Source organism: Musa acuminata, chromosome BXJ1-8, assembly GCF_036884655.1.
Source record: "Musa acuminata AAA Group cultivar baxijiao chromosome BXJ1-8, Cavendish_Baxijiao_AAA, whole genome shotgun sequence".
Classification (NCBI taxonomy): domain Eukaryota; kingdom Viridiplantae; phylum Streptophyta; class Magnoliopsida; order Zingiberales; family Musaceae; genus Musa; species Musa acuminata.
The window spans coordinates 1530926-1555992 of NC_088334.1; the positions used below are offsets into that span (position 1 = coordinate 1530926).

Genomic DNA, 25067 nt, shown 5'->3' on the forward strand with positions numbered 1-25067 from the left:
TTGGTCTGTTCTTGGATTCGTCATTTGTGTCAGGGTTTCAAGGGCTGCCGTCTTTTGTGCGCGAACCGACATGGGAACCACATTTGCTTGGTCCTTAGGATCAGGACGGAGCTGGAAAAAGGAAGGCAGACGGCAAAAGACACGGAGTCAAAAGGAGGAGCAATTGCTTTTTAACGGTGAGTCAATTCATTCACTGTGGTTATGCTAGGTAAGTAGGTGGTATCAACATGATTTCTGTTGTTCTACAGCGGCCTCTCTCCATGCATGGGGCGGTAGCTGCCGCTGTCTCGCATTCTACCACCCACCTATAATTTTCTATCCAAAATCTTCCTGGTAAAGAACATGGTTTTAGTTCTATCTATTTCTAAACATCCATAGTGCAGGCTAAAACTGACTCATTTTCACTCTGGTCTCCCTGCTTTGCGCGCAACACTAAATCCTTTAGCCCGAATAATAAATATTTTGTTACTGTGTTAGGACGTCCTCCTAACCCTTCAAGTCCTTTTAACCCTCTACTGTATAAAGAGGAGGAGAAAGCTAACTTTAAATTTTCAAAAACACAAAAAAAAGCGGCCAAGAACAGGATATAGTAGCAGCAGCAGCAGTAGCTGCATTGACATCGTCAGTCATCGGATGGCTGGCTTCTTCACAAAGCGAAGCATCCTGCATCAGTCACATGCACACACCATGTTGGTTAGTTAACACATCGTCGCTCGAGACAAAGGGACCGACAGAAAGAAGAAGAAGAAGAACATAATCAAAATTTAGACGTGCTGTGTGCTCGGGGCAAAGGGCCGGTGGGCAGCACTGTCACCCCCGCTCCCCCCTCCCCATCACCACTAAAACACAAAAAAAAGATGCATAATAAATAGCCCTCCTAACCCTCTGACTACTTCCATCATTTTGGTCATTGCATCGAGCACAACAGCTTCAACTTCGCCTGGCATATTCGGAGTAAATGTGATAGCATCTTACGTTGTGCCCCCACTATTTTCCTACACACGGTAGCACAACTCCAGGATTGTAGAGCTCCCAATATTCTGTCACCTACATCGTCGGCACATGCATTTTGTTCCAGGCTTTGCAACACACAGCCTGGCCTGCCCTCAGCATCTCCTCTATGTATATGGGACAGGAAAACATCCAGATCCTGATCCTCCGACGTGTTCATTTGATCTGCCACCCATCTCTCGATGTGTTGTATGGCATCAATTAAACACCGCACTGAACCACACATGTCCTGCATATCTGGGGAACTGAGATGATCCGTCATACCACTTCTCTTCTTTCTTCTTCCTGATGGAAGCATCCATCTTATACGTGACTGTATTACTAGGATATGCCAAGAAATGGGTTCTGTCACCAACTGTACCAAAATCGGAAGCTTGTCTCCGGGAGATGCCAATATAGGCTCCGCATGCATCAGTTGTTCAGCAACACAAGACTTAACCAAGCTATCGACAATTCTCCATGAACTCATACCACATTTATCTTCGTTGAGTAGCTTCACACCACGGCAACACAGGTTCCACGCATTGACAAAAACAGCGAAGTTTATCCAGCTGATGAAATCTGAACCGAATTCCTGTCAAAAAAAAAAACAAAACATTGCCTTAATAAAATCTCATGAGAATCAATAGGCCTTTGTATCAGATAGATTATGTATCGGGCGCAACCTTACTGCTAGATAATGTATGTTTACTGTTCCAATTGTTCTCTTTCTAAGTATTTATTGTTTTTGAAAGATCTCAGGCTCTATCCCAAACCAAAACCTATATAAATGAGTCAAGCTTAGGTCAACTCAAGATCAACCAAATTGCCATTGCTAAAGCTGATTTATGCATAGTAACCCTTCAAATATACTATTCTTGCCCATAGTGTGGATAAGTAATAGACTCCAGTAAAAGCAACAATTAATCCATCATACTAATACCTTGAACGATTTTTGACCTCTGGAGATGGCAAGAATCACACTAATCGCATCATCAAAAGAAAGACCAATGTTCCTTGCATATCTCTCCAAAAGACATTTTAGTTCGCCGACAGCACTAGCATCAGATAAAGAGCCATTACGATCATTTTCCTTCAAGGAGATGGAACCACTCTGAATTGACAGATAGACTAGCCGAGGAAGAATAGATTTTCTCTCAATAACTTTCTTCACGATGTATTCCTCGTCTCCACCTTTCTGCACACATTGGAATAGAATAGAGAAGTATAAAAAGCTTGAAAGAGCAATAACATTCAAACAGCATTTATTTTAGAAAAAAAAAGAACAGTGATCTTGTGTCCTGAATTGATTAATAAATTCTTGCTAACAGACATAGACACTGGAAACCGATCAACAGAAACTCTTTTTTTAGACATTAAAGCCCAAAATCTTTAAGTCAATATACCAGTTAAAAAGATCTTTAGTTTGTAGAAGCCTAAGGTACATAAGCAACATCTTTTTTCACAACCAGTCTGCACCTTCTGTCTAAAGTTGCTAGATTGCCTTAATTTGATAGGCATATGGATTATCAACTTCAATTACTAAAGAGTACAAAATAAGCAGTAAAAAGAATAGGAAACAGGAAAGAATAAAAGATGGCAATAGTTGAAACTAAGGCAAACATTAGGTGAAGAATAATTCCAGTCAATCTTATTAATGAGTCTTTTTTAATGGGTTTATATATAGGGATCAATGTCAGGCAACTCAGGTTAAAATAACAACAGTCTTCAGGACTGTTGGTGATTCAGTTGAAGTGGGCTAGATTGCCTTAATTTGATAGGCATATGGATTATCAACTTCAATTACTAAAGAGTACAAAATAAGCAGTAAAAAGAATAGGAAACAGGAAAGAATAAAAGATGGCAATAGTTGAAACTAAGGCAAACATTAGGTGAAGAATAATTCCAGTCAATCTTATTAATGAGTCTTTTTTAATGGGTTTATATATAGGGATCAATGTCAGGCAACTCAGGTTAAAATAACAACAGTCTTCAGGACTGTTGGTGATTCAGTTGAAGTGGGCAGACAACAGGAACAAAGAACAAGTTTGCTTAGCGTCCAAGATAAATCAGATTCTGGTAAAATCCAATCCAAGATAACATATCCAATCCATTGTACATATAGATAATCAAAGGAAACAAGCAAATTTGGCAAACAAGTCTTTTTTAGAGAAATGGTGCATTGTGATAAATTGTGCAGGTCTGGCAATGAATATCAAAACAATAAACATAATAAATGCCAAATGAGCATGACTAAATTACAAAGGCATAAGGAACATTTCACTTTATTACTTCAATTTATTTGAAACACGAGACCAAGAAAAAAAAACATCCTGTACCATTAAAAGCAAGATGAATTACAGAACTAGCAATATCTTCACATTGACATCTTCAGCAGAAATAGAATTAGTTTAGAGTTAAGAAGCATACTAAGCTCTCTCTTAGGCATGCAGATCCTTCTTCAAAACATCCTGTACCATTAAAAAGAATCAGTTAAAACCAAGCTTCGACAACTAACCACCATTACAACCAGAACTTTCAGAATGCATACTGTGTGACAAAGTATAATTGACAGATTGAATTTAGTTTTACAGATTACTAAAATTTTGGAACTGGAATGTGAAAGAACAGGTGATCAGAAAACAGTGCCATTGCCGTGAGACAAGCATAGCATGCCTGACCTGAAAGAAGATTTACACTGGAGGTTGGAGACCACCAAGGTCTTGCTTGGAGATCTTCATTAAATGTCAAAGATTTCAGTTTATCTTCATTCGACATCTCAAGAAACCTGGAGCCATAGTTCAGGTTTTCAAAGATGCACTGCAAACACAAAGGAACAATTTATTACTGAATGTCATTACTAAGAATTAGAATGGTTAAAGAGATGATAGTGTTACAAATAACAAAATTTGTTTACCTCCACTTCTTGAAGACTATCTGCTTTCTGCTTAAGCTGCAGAATGGACACATCGAGCCTTGCCATCAAAAGTTGATTCGAGTTTTCTAGGCGATCTTTAAACTGAACAAACTCAATTACCTAATAAACAAATATGACATGGAACATCAAAATTTCACAGAATCACATACAGCACAAAGTGGGTAATCCAGCAGCAACATAGGCTTCAACAAGCAAAATACACATTGCTCCAAAAATTAACTTACTATTTGATGAACCAATATGTATTCAAAATAATAATAATTTAGCGAAACCATCTAGATGAGAGCAGCATAAACTTAATTTTTCCCACAAACTCAGTTGTACAAACATTTAACAGAATTTCAGTAAGTGGAAACTGTTCTCTTTGTTGCATGCAATGGACAGATTATGATGTCTATCGTATCTTGATAAGCAAATCAAGAGTAACATATATGGCATAAAAGACATGCAGATAAAACTAACATCCTTATTCTTTCACATAGTTTTCAGTTATACAGTCAACACAATGAGGATCCGAAAAGGAAAAAAATAAAAAGACATACATACTTTTGAGTAGTTACGATGACGATATGCAACACAAGTAAGATCAGCAGCTTCTCGCAAATGATCATCCATAAATTTCAGATAATCTTTCAAAAGATCACCAGTTTCCTGCCAAAGTGGTGAACTGATCATTTGGGGCAAAATGTGGTGGGAAACTGTCTCCAGAAGGATGTTTTTGACATCCAGTGTACTATACCTACAAAACAAACATAAACCTTAGAAAGAATGTAGTAGTAAACAATATAAGATGCCAATACCCTTGGCATGAGATGAGTAGTTTCTCATAATAAATAAGGAACTGTGTTGATCCACATCTAAGAACTAAGATTACCATTTATATGCTAATGGCAGAGCTCCCAAGTAAGAGTACAAATGCAATAATAGAATCTTGTACTGCCAGACATATCTGATCAACATGACAGACAAGTCAGGAACAGGGAACTGCAAAAGATTTATCCAGCATATATTCAGAAAGCAACCAGTAATAGAACCAATAATAAGCACAAGACTTCAGCATTAACAAACAATTTAAGTAATCCTCCTGAAACTTCTTCAGCAAGGATATGGTTCTCATAGCATGCGGGCAAGCCAATCACCAACATACATGATCAATGCCACAGAATTGTGGCAGTATCATGCCCATCTTGGTTGTGTGCCAGGAATGCAATTAATAAGTCGAGAAATGAAGTCAGTAAACACAGGTGTGTCACAGCCTTTGGCGATCACAGTTGGCCCATCAAATACTCCTAATCTTCCAGCATTGCTCAATCTAACAAGCCATTTTGGCAAATTTCAGATCCTGCATAGCCATGACCATCAAATAAATGTTTACTATAATTCTCACATATTTTTCACCTGCGTAGCCATTTTGGGCAAATGTTTACTTCTGCAGCAATTTTTCACTCATACAAAACATAACTCTTACTGCTTCAGCTTTAATAAAATAAATAATCCCTCGCAATCCAGAGGATTCACTAGTACAAATGTCAAAAGTTTCTCTATCATGCAGAAGTTAGTGAGAAGATGAAAACACCTAAATAACAACTGTATTTGGAAAATTCTCAACCAAAAACAGCATCCCCCCAGTTTATTTTTATGAACTTTTACCACAAGAAACAAATTCAATATTTTCCTTTGGCATACTATCTATCACATTCTAGTGCTACACGATGATCTATTCCTTATTTAAAAAACCAAGAAGTTATATTTTTCTTCATCCTTTGAAAATAAGATGAGAATGAGAATCTACAATTGTCACATAGCACTGACAGTAGTCACATGTACACGCATCATTAGGCACACTACAAGGATAAAAGTTAGGAGGACAGCCGATAATGGGGTCCCAACAGTAGGCCAAAAAAACAAAATTGTAGATAGCAATACTTCAGTTTAATAAAACCAAGAGTTAAAGACAACGACATATAATTTTATATACCTTCTTATGTTTAGGCCATACTCCAAAACCATAATTGCCTCCAACAAATATCCCAGCTTCCTAGTACGCCAAAACAGCTGCAATAAGTTGTAAAATTAGAAAAAATTTACTTTCGTAAGAAATAATTCAGTTTGACCAAAAACTAGCTTTTATTTCTGCTTGGGCCTAATGCAGATTTTTTTGTTTCTTTTTTATTATGTCTTTTTGGAGTTCGGAATTAGCTTTGGGTTCACTAGAGAAGTCAATGAAAGCATGAGAACCAAGAAAAGGATCAGAACAAAAGCAAAAGGTTAAATAGAACTGAACAAAAAAAAAATATCTTTTAGACATTTACAATGTATGGATACACTATTTTAAGTCAGAAGTTTACAAAGTAGTAAACTTTCAAGAATTTTAAATGCTATTAAAATGTTTATGTAAATATGTCAAGGACGTACATGTGAACTTATTCATGCATTGTTCAGGAATTTAAATATAAACATTAACCGAGCTAATTTAAAAAAAAAGGTTGTTTCTGGTTGGAGTTCAAATTTCCATGAAAGAATACAAAGTATCTAATGATTTTTTTAAAGAAAATTTGCATGAATGAAAAAAAAAACTTCCAAATAAAAATATACCAGGACAAGGATATTGCTGGCCATTGATAACAAATCTTCTCCATGCATGTTTTCCTGAGGGTCCAGGTCCCTTGAAAGTTTAAGGTCTTTACAAAACATTTCCAACATTCTTCTAGCAGTGCCTTCAAGTTCTGAGTATGATGGCAGGACATATAAAAAACATAAGTGAAAGTAAAGTAATCACAAAAGTGGTCATGCATTAAGTAGCCAGCACAAATAGACTGAAAATGCTCTTATGTCTATATCCAACAAAAATAGGTGAGCAAAAGAGTCATTTAACATGAAAAATGAAAAATATTTTCATGTAAAGGTAAGCTGTATTATGAAAGAAAAGAAAGAGCAAAAAAGTGTTAAGGCATGCTAGGTGAAGAACAAGGTCCTTCAGAGAACAAATTGATGCAAAAACACAAGATATCAATCTAAAGAAGAAATGTACTGAAAAAACAAATTACGTAATTACATAAGCTATAATGTACATAACATGATAAATTGGTCTCTAATCTGGCTAGGGAATTCAACAATAATAAAGTGCCTGCAGCCAGTTACTAAATGAACTGGAACAAGTGCCAGAAAAAGCAGCTGTACTACCAAAGGCATGTTAGGACAAGATAGGTGATGGAAAGGCTTCCAAGTCAGATTAGAGCTATTCGAAAAAAGAGGCAAAAAATGATTTTCCTGAACCAGGGTCCAGCACAGGCCTGGGAAAAAAAACAGATGCAACAAGGGACTGCTATCCCTTGTCAGCTGGTGTAATTTCCCACCAACGCACAAACAAACATACAAAGAAAACCAAAATTAAAAAAAGGGATTTTGATTTCCATAGGCATGGCACCTCATTTTTTCTAATGCAGAATTAAGGCTCGGTAGCCCATTTTGCTTTTCCCAACACTGTTTTGAATGTGATCTGAACCCATACACTTGGCAGTTAATGATTCTTCTCTTTTTCATCAACAAGGGACCGAAATCAACAATATGCAAAACCTTCCAATCTATGATCTAATCTTTGAGCCTCAACCACTAATCGGTTTCTATTTGCTTATTCTCATGTATCAAGAAGCTATTTTATAATTGCTAAGGAAGTGAATAATTAAAAAATTTTCGTGCACAATTGTCCATAAATGATCATGAACACTCAAGTTCTGTCATGCCCTCTAAAAATGTCCATAAATGGCAAATGAAATGAATGGTTAAAGCACTCCAAAAAATCCATAAATAGAGAATATGAATGGTTAAACATGGTCCCATGATAACATAAGCATAAGTTCGAGATGCCTAGATTACAAAATGGCAGATCTAGATTCAGCCACAATATTAAATTGGTGAACATTAACATTAGTGCAATACATGTAGAACTAAAACGATATTATGCAGCTATTTAAGCATAGAGTAAATTAATAACTTTACCCACCCCTAAGAGAGAGAGTGAACATGATACCAAAAGATTCTTGTACTTTAAAAACTGTCATAGCATGGCCCAGGGCTTTTATAGGGGATGCAGATGTTGATTCCAAAGTTCTCATATTGTCTAATAATTGATCTTTCTCATCATCAGTTAGGAGGCAAAGAAACGTTTCCACATCAGAAGTAAAGCAAGACAAATGACCAAACCTGCGGTCTCCCAAACAAAAAAGATGAAAAACAATGTAAGACTACTATATCTTGGATTCAAAGATAATATTAGAGCAATATAAAAATTATATTACTATGATCCTAAATAGATAACATCAAATAGAATTTGTCACAACAAAGATATCAAAACTTGACAGAATATTTGGCTTTTGATATTACAAACCAGAAAAAAGAAAACACTATGATCAAGTAGTTCATTGCATTCATCAGGTTAACTCACCAGAAAACATACAAAGATTCATTTAATATAGTACAGAGTTAAGATTTAGTTTAATTACAAACAATAAAAAGAACAAATACAGAAAAAATAGAGCTAAACATAAAACATATCCACTGTCTCAAGAATATATTTATCACATTACATTATGAAAATGTAGAGGACATTGAAATATAAATTGCAAGGAAACAAATAAGATCGATGCTCATTTTCCCACTTTATACAGAAAATACAATTAAACTTCCACCAACCCATAATAAATTCTTTTGCATTATTGAAATGAAGTGACTGATACGGAACTTTCAACAACCAGAAAGTCTCATCTGGACGTGGATCAAACACAAGGCTTCAAAGAAACAAGTATGAATTACTGTTTACTCAGAATGCACAGAGGATAAGATGCCCACTTTTAGCAAGTTCATATATCATATCCGACAAAAACAATAACATAAGCAGTGGTAAAAATGAAAAGCACAAGAGTTGAAGCAGCACGAAAATTTCTTCATGAATAGTCTGTGTTCAAATTACATGAAAATTAAAGGAAAAAAAAGAATGTTTTGTTTATGATTCAACCAATCAGCAAATTTAATAATTCAGGTATTACTTCCTAATAAAAGCAACCCATTGATCACTCCAAAGCAAGATAAACATGTCTCATATCCAGTTAAAACGAGACAAATACAAACCTATAAAAATAATTCAGCAAAGACTCCATGAACTTGCCATCATGTGCTATTCCATGCAGACGGTGACGCCGTTCAATTTCAATTTGTGCTAAGTGAGGTCCTCTAACACAATCATTACGGCAATCCATTTGCAGCTTTTGAACGAATGATAGAGCATTGGAGATTTGTGAATCAAACTGTATGTTTTTGTTCACAAGAAAAGAAAAGAAAAAGCTCCATATTAAGGAAAAACTTAAATTTCCCACCAAAAATGCATTGCAATAGAAGAATTATCATATTCATGGTTTCAAGTGTACCTCATCCTTGGTTAAATGAGTTGCCTTGCATGCTTTAATGTCATCAACACATGGTAAACATGATTGATGGGAGGAATTTGTCTTGGACCAGTTCACATCCTCCTCCAACAAACATGCTAAATAATGCAGAAATGTCTGCCAATCATCCGGACTGCACAATCAAAGAAGTACAAAGGTCAAATATGGTGGTAACAAAGAAAGATCAAATATAGTGAAAGCCAATTACAGACAGGGAATCAGACTGCTTAGATAGTGCATTAAGAATTACAATTAAAACTTAACAAGCCACAGAGGAAAAAAATAAATAAATACACTTTTCTAGCAGAAAGACATGTCAGTCTTATATATTAGAAAAACTTAAATTCTTAAGCCACAATAGAAGGAGAAATTAGAACTAAGAGTACAGCATTCTACTCAGATAGATATAATCATCCCTATAGCTTCCATATAATATTCACCTTTCTTAGTTAAGCATATTTACAATTTTCCAAGAAATGAAGCTTATTGATCTAACCCTGACAAACCTAACCTTTATGTGAATCACTGTCAATGACTATCAGAAAACTGTGACCATCCACTATTATTTTGCTAATTTCTCCCACAATTAGCCAGAAGACCATGCCAATGGCCAAAGCTTACCATGAGCCAAAGAGGTTTTTGCAAGCTATTGTTGCAAGTGAAAGTAGTAATTTGAAAATTGAAGAGACTAATTAGATATTTTCTTCACTATCAAATTGGTGCATTTGGCGAGAGAGTGAAAAAAAAAGAGAGGGGATGCTGAACAAGAAGCAAAATATTGAGAGAATCCCTTAGTGACGAATCAGTTATTCACGTAGATTGAAGACTTCCAGCCTTTTTAACTAGGAAAACAATCACAGTTTTTATAAAGGTTCTAACCATAATATCTTTTAAAGAAGGCCATTTTTGCACTTCTGTTGCAGACTGGTATGTATCTGCTCAATTCCCATAAAACAAAAACCAAAAAAGTGACGTATTTCATAGTTCATAACACCATCTATATCATCCAGGCATTCTAGTACCATCCATTTGAAGTCTGTAAAAAAGCTAGCAGTAGCATCAATAATCTACATAGTCATAGGATGATCAAATACCATGACTCTAGGACACTCTGGAAGATCTCTGCAGCAGCAGCATAGTTACATGCACGTGCAAGAAGCCTCCCCTGTCAACTTGACATCAAAAAAGGACATCAGAGAAGAAAAATTGGTAGATTTCAACTATAGTACATGTGAGACATCTCTTAAAAACCAAACCATAGTCTCATCTAACAGATTATATCAACTTGATGTAGCCAATTTAGTATATATGAGGGAAAAGGACAAATGTGAGAACTGAGAAGGACGAATATTGTTGACAGTAATATTTAGTACAATCCAGGAACTCTACCTGGATCCTTAGCTTATCCTCTTCAATTCCTATAAGAGAACCCAGATTCCCAGAAAGAACTTCCAGAGCTGCATCATACTTTTCTTGTTGTTCCAGTATTGATATATACATAACAAGTGCTGAAGTGAATTTGAATGGTCACATTAAGCATAATAATTAAGTATAATAATCCAAACAAAAAGAGATTATAAATGGTGCCAAGATATATGAAGATGAGAAAAAAATCCACACCATCTGGCTCATGCAGGCTATGAGAAGCCATGTGCTTCTTAAGTAAAGCCTCTGCCAACTGCAACAGTTTGTGACCACTGCTGTTGCAAACTACCTGTCATACATGACCAATTGGCCAAGCATTCAGAAAACGTACCAAATGTCTGATAATAAACTTAAAATTTATAAGAAAACATATTCAATATCTAAAATTTAAATTTCAGATAATATCACAAAATTTTCATGGGTTGAATTTTCAAAACCAACAAAAGTAGAGTCAAGGTTTCAAATACTGATCAGTACATATTTATTGGTCTGACAAAAGACCATATGGTCTGATAGCAATCTTATGTCTTTCAGCTGATACCGGACGGTCCCGGTCAATATACCAACTGGTTCATCGGTACCATACTAGCCAGTAGACCAAGATTAAAAACCATAACCTGGACAAGAAAACCACACTATTTAGGAAATTTTGCTCAAACCGGACCTCAGCAACCACAACAGGAACTTTCTATACATAACATGTCATCAACTTGGGGAGAATTAATGATGCCATAAGTTATATTCTCATCATCTATAACACCACTTTGTTGTCACTAAAATAAGAAAACTACAAGGACCAGAAAGTCACACTCTTGATCCCAATAAAGCCTATCATGCTATGCTTCAAAATGTCAAGAAAATCTTTATGCATTTCTAATGATACAAATGCTACAGCTAAGGTGGATTAATTTAAAAAAGTCCTAAAAATTTATTAACTAAAAATTCAGTTTGAATCTCTGAAGATAGCAAATTTAAACAAAGTTTTTTTTTTTTGCTAACATGTCATCAGAACAGCTAAAAAAACTTGAAATAACATAGAAGATACAACTGAAACATATAGGACAAAAAGGAGAAGAAAAGACATCAAAAACCTGTAACTCAATGCTGCAAACTGCCCAGAGCAAAAACCTCTCTTCACTGAAATGTTTATACATTTTTATAGCTATCTGCCATAACAACCAGAAAAAATTTCACAAAGAAGTAACATGAAAATCCACTTAAAATAACCAAATATTCCATATTTTATTTAATATTACAACATCATGGAAACTACCAAACCTGCTGTTGTTTCACAAATGAGCATTCACGAACATAGCAATTAAAAAGACCAATCATGATCTCCAAGTTGTTTGGGTGTTTGGCACAGGCATGCTCGTAGCATGAACTAGCGAGATCCACTGGTAATATCAGCCAAAGCTTTAATATGTTAAAAGATTATAACTGCATGCAGAGAACAAAAATTGAAAGAAAGTAGATATACAGTGATCAAGCCGTTGGAAAACAATCTGCAACGTGCTGAGTGTCAGCTCGTCGATATGAAGAAAATTATCAGAATATAAAAATTCCTTTGCTTCTAAGCACACACGTAATGCTTCATCGGGCTTTCCCATCCTCTCCAAAATAAGAGCTTTGAGTGCCTAAATTACGAAGTTGGAAATCAGTTTAACAATATTTCACAATAACTTGATACATTAGAGAAAAAGCACACAAGAGGTAGGGCACAAGTAGACATACAAAAAAATGCAAAGATAAGTAACACGGACATCTTAGACCAACTAAAAATGATAGAATCACTACAAGACCTTCAGTAAGATGTTGAAAATGATTTATTATGGGTTTTAAACAAGTTTCAAATGGCTAGAATCAAGACCATAATTGTCCTAGGTTTAAGGATCGAAGTTGATATCAAGAACAACCAACCAGGATAGACCAGAAATTTTATTACCTTAGTTCACGCTTAAATGTTAGAATAAAATCAATTAATACTTCATTTACTTGGCCTAATTTTCTGTAAAGATATTTCAATGAATAAAATAAATATGCTAAGATATGCAACAAGTATTTTGGTACAAGGATAATTTATTTTCTGTCGAAAATAGTTTTTCCATTGAGGAGCGAAGAGAAAGGCAAACTATGAACTTGAGATATAAAGACAAATTTATGAGGTTTGGAGTTTCATTGAATTAGGCTAGAATTTACATGAGTTGCAGCTGTAGCAGCACAAAGGAAGATACGGTCAGAAAAACAACTGAATAAAGGATAAAAAATTCTTAATCCTTTTTATATTATTCATGGAATAAAATGAGAGACTATTGTTTTTAGCTGCTCATGCCACTATGCAAAAGAAAACTTGCATAGCCTCTTCTACAATGTGGTATGACCTCTTGCCATTCCTAACCTGGCACAGTACATACTGATAAGTATACACAGTGTAGGGCAACTCAAAAACTTGCTTCTAACATACTTAGGAGTGCAACCGAATAGCAGGGTGAGTACAGTCATTTGTGTATTACCGGTTGCCAATTCATTTAGCCGTGACTGACACTTCCCATGACCTGAATTTATAATTACATATCCTATCACATTCCTCTTACAGCTTCTTACAACTCCAAAACCTGCTCTTATAAGGATTTATACAGACTGCTCAAATCAAATAAGCACTTGGTAATGAGAAGCAGAAAAGAAATTTTCGACTGTATGAAACAGACACACAACATAAGTCGCTTTCTGCACAAGCTAGTTGCATCCATGAACTCTGACTACAATTCAACACTCAGACTAGAAAAAGAAATTAGGTTAGCCGGTTGACCAAATACTAAAATCAACAACCAGATGGGTACAGAAAGCAAGTTGTACAGCCAAAATTTGTCTCAGAAGGGAAAAAATTCAAAACTAAAAGATGATAGAGATGCTACGCCTCGAGTTCAGTTGATCAACCACCCTATCAACCCACCATTAGAGTCATAGAAATGGAGGTTTGTTTTTTATTTGTAACACTTGGAACATTTAGGTAAAGAAACGATCCCCTGCTTTGGCAAATATGAAAGCTTTCACTTGTCTAAAGGATAATTCTCTAATAAACTCGATCATCATTTTTCACAGTACAATATTTAAGGTCTACACTTTCCTCGATCCTCATCCATAAAGTTTTAGGACAGCATAATCAGATGATATGTACCGTCTATATGATAGCCAGTCATGTTTATAAAGTGACTACTATGGTTCTTGGGTTTTTTTTTCAGCAAAGAAATTATTACTCATTTGGAGGAAAAGTATTCTTTATTTAACTCGGCAATGTTCCAATACTACGATAGCAGTAGGATCCTTCACCTGCAAATTTCTCAAGAGAGGTGGTTTCATTTTGTACCAAGGATCATTTTAAGAAAACAATCACCTTCTTTGGCTTGTTGGTTTTCTGTTCTGTCGGTTCCCCCTAGCCTCTTCTTGCGTTAAATATAATCAATAGTTTTCTAAAAGCTCGTAAACCAGAGCCTTCACGACAAAGAAAGGGGAAATCAAGAACGCCAGCACCTTATTTGCCTAATTCGGATTAGGTTCTAGCGTTCAAGAACACCACATAATCCAAACGCCAAGGAACATACTAAACGAAACGATCTTTACGTCCACGATTCGGTTTAATTTCCAGGTTTTTACCAACAACAAATGATCAAAACACCAAAGAACAGATTTCCCCTACGCCGATCAAGTTCCGGGTTTCAAGAACGCGAAAGATCAAAGTGTCAAGAACGAATGCGACAGGCTGCCATGAGTATCTAAGAGTACCCGAGAGGGCATAGAAACAGATCAAGAATGTGAGAAACTCACCAGGACGTAAGGAGAGCTGGGGTACTTGACGAGGAGACTCGAGGCGAGCTTGAGCGCCGGCTTGTACTGCCGGGAGTCGACGGCGTCCCAAATCGGCCGGACACGGCGCTCCGGTATGCCACCGGCGACGCCAAATTTGGTCGCCATCGGAGATTTCAGTTAGGGTTTTCGGCTGGCGGTGCGGAATTACTGAGGCGCAAGAAAGAAACAACGGGGGGGGGGGGGGTCTTAAAAAGAGGGGAGGGGAGGGCGGAAGAAGCGGGGCTTGCTGACGTGGGAATCGCGGAATCGATTGGTGTCTTCCATCTTTGTGTTGGGTCGGGTCAAGATATGGGTTTAAGTAACCATAAGTCAATGTTTAGTCGTGGAGAAAATATTAACCAGAGACGGCTGAGATTAACCAGAGCAAGGCCCAATTTTGCAGCGGACGGCCCGGATGTCGTATTAAGGGTGGGAAGGCCCACATTAGGAGCGAATAACCAAATGAAGGGGATACGCAATAATAAGATGGCGATCATACCATACATATTTCATCGTCATACCATACACATTTCATCGTCATTGAGCTACATACCAAGATGGCGATCATACCATACGAAACGACGAATCCATTCTCTATCCACACAGCAAACTTTTGGATTGTGGATCAGAGAGAGATTAAGTTTCCATAAACTGCAGAATGACCAAAGGTTCATTTTCCTATATCATCATCAATCATCTTTCTTAGAACTGCTATCGCAGCTTGATAAGAGATGGGTGTTTCAAATTTCTCGAGAGGATACAATTACTCCCTACTCATCAAGCAAGTCATCTGGTGGATCATATACAATCATATCAGGAAACAAGTCCAAGAAATCCTGCTTCATTTTTTCCCTCAATTCAGGATATGGTATGAGACCTTTCAACATAACTCGGAAAGGGAGAGATAATGGTGGATCAGGAGAGCTTCTCATATCATCATAAAATTCCATGGCAAAAGCAGGTAGCCCACCATCCAAGAAAGCTCTCACAATGTCACCATAGGTATGCTGATCAAAGTGGACATCCTCACTCTTCAGATGTGCCCAAACCTGTTTTGCCTCCTCCAACTTCTTGTTTCTTGCCAACATCATGAGCATGTCTCTGTAGAAAAACATATCTGGCCGGTACCATATCTCCTTCCGCACTGCATCATATATCTAAGACAGTTAATAAAGTTAGTGATATTCTAATCAACCTAAATGTTTATCATTCAGTTGCATATGGGTAGAAAACAAGCATTTATTGTTATTCATTTAAGAGAAATTAAGCATTATTCTCAGGAAAAATGACCCCATATCACCACAACAGGAAACGAGAACTTCGTGAATGCTACCATACAACATAATGGTCAGATGTTCAATTAAATGTTGAATGGTTCAAAGATTGTTCATGAAGAAATTAGATTAGACATCTCCTGAATAGGTAAAATGGGGTGTTTATTCATAAGAGTTATCTAAAATCTCAAGATTTCTCAAATTGCTAATTAAACTTCAAAAGCGAGCTCTCTTCCTATGTAAATTTCCTGTATATGTATGCTTTGTGATAACCTTTTGGACATTTCACTCATCCACTTATCCTCTGCAATATCACTTTTCTCTTGGCCTCTACAGACTTTATAACTCACCTGGAGTGATTACCGATAGAGATTCATGTCATACAATCTGTAAAGATTTAAAGATATCTTAAAACTTTTTCATTGAAAGAGGATGATCAAATAATCCACAAATTAAGGAAAAGTAGACAGAAATGAACTTTTTCTTTTTCTTGCCAACAAATGTGTATGTCAAATAGATCTAGATGACAGTCTGACCTTAAGTTCATGCCTCAAACCACAAAAAATTGAAGGTGGTCAACTGCATGAAGGTATGAACTTTTTCGTGACTAAGACCATAATATTTATGTCCTGCTCAAAGGTTGCATTTGCTCCAGGGTTAAAGAGGTTTACGTTGGTGGTTATTGGTTCATCGAACAAACAATATCGAGTTAAGGAGGTTAAATAGATCCGTCCAAAGAGGTTAAATCCAGATAACTGGAGAAAATTAGCCCATCAAAATGGTGTTAAAATTTAAAATTATACCCCCATGTTTTCCTTGCTAACCTAGATAACCCATCCTTATCAACCAAACATAAAAAAATAGGGTTAAAGTTAGTTAGCCGGCTTAGAAAAATTTAACTTGGTTATCTTAACCTTGAACCAACCATGAACTAAAAGCACGATGAGCCACCTTGTCTCCCTCTTTCCACATTTTCCCTCTCTTTGACAAATTCCCTGGTGCTTAATTTTCAGTCTGATTATAAATATGCATTTACTTTTGTCCTCCTTTTTCTTGGCCCTTGTTCCGAGAGTTGCCCAATCTTTGATGTTTAATCAAAACATGCAACAGCATAATAATGTTGCTATGCAATGTCATGTCACCTAAATCATTCTAATTTTCCTAAAACCATTTAAATTACTTGCTGCTTCAGCACATGCATGTCCTTGGTTAAAAATCAGCGTATCATCTATGACAAACTGAAAAGCAATCAATTGAAATTCTAATCTACCAAGCGGCCGTAGCCAACAGTCGTACCTACGCGTACCTAGGCGTAATATGGTCATGCGCCATTTACAACGTGAAAAAACCAAGGTTCACGTCCATGTTTATGTTGGGACTAGTAGAAATCAAATTGAATATGAAAAGGGCACAGCATGGGAAACATAGACATTCCTACTAACATTGTGACAATAAGTAGAACAACTTTCTATATTCTACTTGTGTGAACAGTGGTAAAATGTGGCTTAAGTTTTGGATTTCAAATGTAAAGATCATGTAAATCCAATTTAACACCTCTTTGTTTAATTGTTTTAACTGCCAATATATTTTTTGTACAAAAATAATTGATATTTTTTATACTACATAACATTCTTTGCATCTCCAAACTAAAGTATAGCAATAAAGGGCGGCCTTTTGCACAAGGGCTCAACCAACTCAGGATCGACGGCAATAACCACCATATTTTTTGTTAAAACCTTCACAAGAGAGCATCTTTTTGTTCCATCACTACCTAATTAGCAAGCAGCAGAAATTTTAACAAAATCACATAAATGCTCCCAAATCTAATCGAACCAAATCGCCAACACAGCAGAACAATTCAATCAGGAGCATGGAAAACCAATCCATCTCACCTTCATGGCTATAAAAACGTTATCCTGACGCTGGAATTCGGCGAGCACCGCAAGCAGATCCGTTCTCAGAAGCCGAGCGACGTGGGATCTCATGAACTGCTGGAGGCGCGGTCCGTGGGAGGCGAGCCGCTTGAGTTGCTGGACCACGAACAGGCCCTCCTTCCCCATCTCTTTCTTCCGCCGCCAGATCGAGAGGCTAGGGCTCGAAGCCAGCGAGGCGGAGGACGAGGAGCCGGAGCGGAGGAAACCTGCTCCTCCTCCGGCGATGGCGCCGCCGCCTCCATCACGGCGTAGAAGGAAGGAGAAGCTGGTCCCTCTGCCGAGCTCTCTGATGGCCCGTCCCCTCAGCAAAACGGAAGCCATGGTCTGGTCATTTCCCGCTTCTGTTGTGGTTCAGCCCGATTAGGGTTCTATCGGGGTTCATGTAAGGGGCCCACAGCATCGCAATGTGGGCCACACGCCATGTTTGACTCATGTCCGGTTACACTGTCGGTAAAGCGTTACGCCTACGACCAAGATCACGCGTGAAGCTTACGTGCTGTGCTGGCAAGAGGCGAAGCCGTTGGATGTGGGAGAAGATAAACGTTATTTTACTCGTTTTCGTAACTTTAACGAGTATCAATAGCACTGCCGTATAAAGTTACCCTCCCGAGAACCGAGAAACTCGACAGGGTTGATAAAGCACCTACGCGACCAATTTTTTTTTCTCGGGCAATCAATTTCCTCTCTCTCCCAGAATCACAGGGCCGCCCCGTCCTCGCCGCTGGTCGGCGGCGCTGCTTTCCGACCACCCGCCCGCCGGTAAGAAACACAATGCGCCCTCGGCCCTGTTGCATCTTCTTGTTTCCCCCTCCTACTTTTGTGCCCATGGTCGAAAGGCAGGTAACTTTTGGCGGAAGCGACTCGCGATGTACGCTCGTGTTACTGAGCATAGAAAGAGAAAGCGCAACCAGATGCTCGTAACCGGAAATAGTTAACTATCGAGACACTCCTTGACTGCCTTGAACGATTAATCTTTGTCTGTCTTAATTTAGTCGCGATGCGGTTTGAGATGTTTCTCGTGATGATTGTGATAGGTTTAAATCATTGATTATGAAGAGAGGCATTAGAAGAGTTGTGTTCATTGCAAGCAAAACTGCGGTTTTTTTTTTCTTTTCTTTTGAGATTTTTCCCTGTTGCAAAGGTTAATTGCGACGTGATCAAATTGAGAAGCCATTATTAATTTCTGCAGTGGTTTCTAATTATGTCTCTATGCTATTGTAGTTACCATAAAAAAAATGTATTTGTCGGAGTCTTATTGGTTCATTTTGAAATCGTTTCTTTTGATAGCGTAGTTGCTAGATGACTATAATTGTCCTCCCACTTTAACTGATTTGCTGACTTGCTTCCACTTTGCATGTGATTTTAATCTTGAAAGTGTGTAAATGTCCTGTTTTTTAACTTGATTATAGCTAGAAAATTTTATTTTTGCTTGTTATTTTCTATATGTTGTGTTTTGGCCGGCAGGGCTGCTGTATCTCATCGCACATTGTCAAATATTAGAAGTTCATGGTTACATTTGTTTATGTTGCACTTCCAAAATTATATCGAGTAATTCATATTTTTTATCATACATCTGAGTGTGACTGCCCCCCCTCCTTTTTTTTTTGCAGGTGGTTCTTGTGGATGTGGTACACTAAAAGCTAGGTTGCTGTTAAATAATGTCAAAAAGGAGATTGTCTCACTGCAACCATCCGATTAATGGAACTCGTAAGCAAACACAATCATTCATGAAAATCCAATTGAATGTGGACACCTAGAATTCTAGATGGATAATTCTTTAAGAAGGATTTGGATACTATGAGATTTTCTTTGTTAGAAAATTAAGAAAGCGATCATTCAAAGCATCATGTGGATCTTATAAAAAAAAAATGAACCCACTGATCAAAGCAAACTCATGAATTTACATCATCCATGACTAATTCCAGTGTGGAATATATAGATTCTGAAGAACAACAAGAGCAAACCTTGCTACTTATCAGAACTTTGATGTTTAAGTTTGATGAATTTAACCTGGCTATGGTTACCATAAAAAAGCAACCTAGTTTCCTTTTTAGATCTCTGTTTTTAGGTTTTCTCTTGCTTCCTGGTAATTAGACTGACAGATAATTAAATGCTAACCTTCAGCCTTTGAGGCATATTATCATGGATCTTGGCATGGAGTAGATCATATTAGCATCAGAAATGGAAGTACTTTTGCAAAGTTAAACTACCACGGAACCATGATTGTGGATAAAGTAGATGGTGATTGTCTACGTATGAGATCTAGGAAAGCAAGCTTGAGTGATTGCATCCATTTTCTGAAGCCTGGCGTAGAGGTGTGTGTGCTTTCACATCATCCAGTCTCAGCAAATTTTGGCCAAGAAGTGCAAAAACCTGTAAGCCATGTTATTTCATTCATTTTTTTGTTTATATCTACCCTTGTTTAGCAGCTTCGAACCAGATTGTGATAGAAGCCATTCCACCATCATGGCCTTGGATATTGCTAGGCACCCATTTGAATCATAATTGCTACGTTTTTGCAGTTGCTCTCTTGGCATGATGCAATAATTATCTCGATCAAGAAAGTCCGTCATGTAGATCACTGCAGTTTCCTATTCTCGGTCATGATTTGTACAAACAAATCTTCAGTGAGTGAGAAGAAGGGCAGAAATGACAGATGGGCTGAGGTTGTTCCAATTGATAACATTTCCATCCTTCAGAAACTCCAAAGTGAACCTTGTGAAGATGGATATTACCAATGGAACTCAACTGTAGATTGTGTATCCTACGGTAAAAGTAAGCTGCTCAACGAAGCATTTTCTTCTGAAGTTGCATGGTTGCTTGTACTGTCCACTCTAAAGGGGATGAGTTTTGACTTGAAGTTGGTTCAAAATAAGTTAGTGTCTTTTATCACTAAAAGCTATCAAGAGTCTGCAAGTCTATCTAATCTACAGTCAGATGGTGCCACAAACATAACCAATTCAAGTTCCCATGAGACAATAAAGATCATGCGCTTCCAGTGGTCCAATGAGATACTGAAGCCTAAGATTCAGACTGTTGTCATGGCACCTTCTGAGGAAATAACTCCCGAGAAAGCAACTGAGGCCAACCATCATGTTGTCAATGTTGAAAGCGACTCAGAAGTCGAGTTTTTATATGAACACACGAGTTTGAGACATTCTAAACGATTAAAAGTGGTCCCTGATCGTTTTAGTAGCTATTCTTCACCAGATTTTGGTCGCTGTACTAAGAAGATTGTGATAGAGGGTATAAATGGAACTGATGAAACTTGTATTCCTTTTAAATCTGGGGTTTTATTAGAGGGGGATCTTGATTATGTGGAATTCCAACAACAGAAGTTGTTGGAGGGAAAATCTGCACTGCTTCACTCACGGCATTCTTCCAATCTGCATGAAATGACACTGATAGGCTTACACAAAAGAGGTAAAGATGGAAGTACGGACCCATCGTCAAATGAAATTGATCATATTCCTCTACATGTATACAAGAGAAGATTCAAAAGGAAGAAATTAGCAAATCCAAATGAGTGCAAAGAGGTGATAGAGAAGTGCATAGGAAATATTAGAAATCAAATTGAGAGACAGTTTGAGCCTATTGTGCCACAGGCAGCTTATCAACCAACAGCTTCACCAAAAGAAGAAGAAGAAGAAGATTTTAACTGGACACCATTGGCTGATACTCCAGCAGAACAAAAAGAACACGAAGATTTATGGAAAGAGATGGAGCATTCTTTGACCACACTTGCTCTTCTTGAACAGAAGCAGGTATGACCGATTTAGAGTATTACAATTTGTTCATTTATCTGGTGCATCAGACCATGCTAAGTAGGACTAAAGATACTTTAATAAAGTTCTGTCAGCCAAATCATTTCTGAAACAGTCTGTCTATGTTTTTAACAATGATGGAAACATTAGGAGACTATCGCTGTTATGTGTAAATCTTTAAAACTGTTAAATTCATCCTCTTTTTATGTTTTTCTTTGATTTTCTTTTGGTGTCTTTTATTTTATGTTTATGTTGGTCTCTTTTATTTTTATTTTTCTCTGTAGCATCTTTTGACACAGGTCTTAGAATAAGTCCAAATGAGATGTGAAAATACTAGTTATAAGAAATATCATTTTATCTTATTTTGTTAACAAAAATTGTGCAATGTTTTTTTCTCATAGAAGCTATTTTAAGGAATTGGCAGGCAGTGAACTTCGAATCCCAAACCGAAGGTACTTTCAATTCAGTGGAATATGGTGAAGAAAAATGCCAACATGATTACGAGCTGCATGATGAGATTGGACTAAGATGTCGGTTATGCAGCTTTGTTTGCACTGAAATAAAGCATGTGTCACCACCATTTGTAAGCATCAAAGGCAGAAATTGTAGTTCCTTAGCTGATTTTGACAAAATTGGTTTTTTGTATATAACAATTTCATATTTGCTCCATACAGTTACAGGTAGATGGTTGGAATTCATTCAAGGAGAAATTTGTTGATCAAACACTCTGGATTGAACGGTATGATCTGGAACTGAACGCTTTAGGAGATGCTATTTCCTCGAGGGAAATTTCGTTATCAGAAAGGTGTGAAAATGTATGGTCCTTGATAGATGATCTCCAGTCAAAATTACACCTTCACCAGAAGAAAGCTTTTGAGTTTATCTGGAAAAACACCACTGGATCTTTGAAACCTGAAGAGATGAACCATTTGTCAGAAAATACTGGTGGTTGTGTGATCTCACATTCTCCTGGTTCAGGAAAAACCTTGCTTATAATTGCGTTTATTGTCAGCTACTTGAGACTATTTCCTAAAAGCCGACCCTTGGTACTTGCTCCCAAATCTGCCATCCATACCTGGAGCAAGGAATTTCAGAAATGGGGGATTTCAGTTCCTGTTTACCTGATTCAAAGGGAAAACAAATTTAGAACATCATCCTTCAGGACTAGTATGCCAAGTAGGAAAATGAGGCAAATAATGGATTCTGTTAAAAAGCTACAACAATGGCATGAAAATCCAAGTATTCTTCTAATGAATTATTCATCATTCTTTGCCTTGTCGAAGCAATATTCAAAACTCGAGCATATTAGGTTCGTGGCTGAAGTTCTGCAAAAAAGTCCTGGGATTTTGATTCTGGATGAGGGTCACAACCCAAGAAGCACCAAATCAAAATTACGGAAGCTCTTGATGGAAGTGAAGACTGAAAACAGAGTTCTTTTATCTGGGACAGTTTTTCAAAACAACTTTGAGGAATACTTCAACACACTAGCTCTGGCCAGACCTCGCTTTGTTGACGATGTTGTCAATGAGTTGGAGCCAAATATGCTGAATCTTTTTGATAGAAATAAGCAAAAGCAAGCAAAGACAAAAATTCGCAAAGAAAGACTGGCAAGAAAGCTTTTCATGGAAAAAGTTGGACAAAATATTGAATCAAACAAAGAACATGACAGAAAGCAAGGGTTTGGTTTGTTAAACAAAATCACAGGTGGATTTGTCGATGTTTATGGCAGTGAAATATTAGATATGCTTCCTGGTTTGGAAATTTACACTATTATGTTGGCGTCAACAGAACTTCAACATGAAATGTTGATGAAGTTACAGAACTCAGTGCCACACAAAAGATACCCACTTGAATTGGAGATACTGGTCACAGTATGTTCTATCCACCCATGGTTGGTAAAATCAGTGGGTTGTGTGACTAGTTTCTTCAGCGCAGATGAGTTGGAGACCATCAGTAAATGTAGAGAAAATTTCAGGCTTGGTTCCAAAGTAAATTTTGTGATTGATCTTGTGCACAAATCCGATATTCGAGGGGAGAAGGTTTTGGTTTTTTGTCACAATATCTCTCCATTGAACTTTCTGGTTGATTTGTTTAAGCTTATCTTTGGGTGGAACAAAGGAGAAGAAGTACTGGTTCTGCAAGGCGATCAAGAGCTCCCTCTGCGTGCAAAAATAATGGACAAGTTTAACGGTGATGTCCATGGCAAATGCAAGGTTCTGCTTGCATCAACCACAGCTTGTGCCGAAGGCATTAGCTTGACTGCAGCATCCAGGTTGGTTATGTTGGACTCAGAGTGGAACCATTCCAAGACAAGGCAAGCAATTGCTCGAGCGTTCCGACCAGGGCAGGAGAAAGTGGTCTATGTGTATCTGCTATTGGCTTCAGGGACTTGGGAAGAGGGCAAGTACAAGAGTAATGCACGGAAGGCTTGGATGTCGAAGATGATTTTCCTTGGCCGTTACATCGAATTTTCGTCTTCTAGACAGGTGGAACATATCGATGATGAACTCCTGAGGGAGCTTGTGGAGGAAGATGAGATAAAAATGCTGCAGATGATAATGAGACCTTCTTAATTCAGGAACAACCGTAAAGCAGCCTGGATATCAATCGATAGATCTACTCTTTGCTTGAAGTGCTGCTGCTTCCAATGCAAGAACACGAGTTATCTGTGTCAGCATCGAACGAAACTGTACTTGAAAATGTTATTAATTTTTGTTTCCCTGAAATGTACATCTCGCACTTTAATTTTAAGACCATTACTGATTTGCACTAACAGATATGAAAGATCAATTACTAGTTACAGTTGACAAGGACATCCTTTGCAGATATCAGGCTCTCATGAATGGATTGCCTTTTGCAATGAGTTCTGCTACTGCATTCACAAAATTTACTTTTCTAAAGATTACATGCCAACTTTCTTTTCTTTTCTTTTTTTCTTTCCACCAGCATTATATTAATTTGCATATATGATTCACTTGTACAGATTCAAACCTGAGATCTATCATACCAACATGATATGTTTACCCAGTTAATTAAATTGCTGTTTTTCCCTTCTTAATTATAATTTTTACAGTATGTCAATGCTAACCAGATTTTTCAGAACTTATAATCTACTCATAAAAGTTACAGCTAATTATAATGGATGGCCTTCCCAATACATCTTTACAGACCTATATAATTGTGCAGTAAACTTTGTAGGGAAGGGACAATATACTAAGTCTCATGTTTACAAGTAGAGATGATCTGCATGACTCAATTGCTGGCTATATGAATCTCCAAAAATATTTATTTGCATTGTTATCTCCTAAAATATTTGCATTAATGTGATTGATTCTATTATATGGATAATATGGCTCTTTTTTTTTTTTTTGCTTCAAAATATGACTGCAGGAAAAAAAAATCTTAATTTCAAGGAATTTCCTCATATTGGCACCTCCCACACCACAGGACCAGCC

General features: G+C 37.2%; 3 protein-coding genes across 6 annotated transcripts; 1 reads left to right on the forward strand and 2 right to left on the reverse strand.

Moving 5' to 3' along the window:
* Positions 1-733: 733 nt before the first annotated feature.
* LOC135680534 (N-terminal acetyltransferase B complex auxiliary subunit NAA25-like) lies at positions 734-14830 on the reverse strand. Of its 4 annotated transcripts, XM_065194519.1 has the most exons (19): positions 14620-14829; positions 12275-12431; positions 12073-12191; positions 11886-11960; positions 10990-11083; positions 10759-10877; positions 10464-10534; positions 9352-9502; positions 9056-9231; positions 7932-8131; positions 6524-6654; positions 5907-5983; positions 4803-4877; positions 4475-4667; positions 3908-4027; positions 3672-3810; positions 3421-3461; positions 1934-2188; positions 734-1585 (listed from the first exon to the last, which is right to left on the reverse strand). In XM_065194519.1, the coding sequence occupies exons 1-19, from the start codon at positions 14764-14766 to the stop codon at positions 908-910; spliced, it is 3018 nt and encodes a 1005-aa protein (XP_065050591.1). In that variant the 5' UTR covers positions 14767-14829; the 3' UTR covers positions 734-907. The 4 variants fall into 4 exon arrangements, with proteins under 4 accessions (XP_065050591.1, XP_065050592.1, XP_065050593.1 ...); XM_065194520.1 differs by lacking the exon at positions 4803-4877 and having other exon boundaries at positions 14620-14830; XM_065194521.1 differs by lacking the exon at positions 14620-14829 and having other exon boundaries at positions 12073-12210; positions 12275-12415.
* A 469-nt stretch (positions 14831-15299) lies between these two features.
* LOC135680537 (pentatricopeptide repeat-containing protein At1g62350-like) lies at positions 15300-18200 on the reverse strand. The gene is made up of 2 exons (XM_065194528.1): positions 17807-18200; positions 15300-15797 (listed from the first exon to the last, which is right to left on the reverse strand). Exons 1-2 carry the CDS (start codon positions 18167-18169, stop codon positions 15411-15413), a joined length of 750 nt encoding a protein of 249 aa, XP_065050600.1. The 5' UTR covers positions 18170-18200; the 3' UTR covers positions 15300-15410.
* A 258-nt stretch (positions 18201-18458) lies between these two features.
* Positions 18459-24438, forward strand: LOC135680538 (SNF2 domain-containing protein CLASSY 1-like). Its single transcript, XM_065194529.1, has 6 exons — positions 18459-18607; positions 19459-19555; positions 19973-20223; positions 20371-21612; positions 22037-22195; positions 22287-24438. The coding sequence occupies exons 2-6, from the start codon at positions 19507-19509 to the stop codon at positions 24183-24185; spliced, it is 3600 nt and encodes a 1199-aa protein (XP_065050601.1). The 5' UTR covers positions 18459-18607; positions 19459-19506; the 3' UTR covers positions 24186-24438.
* Positions 24439-25067: the final 629 nt, after the last annotated feature.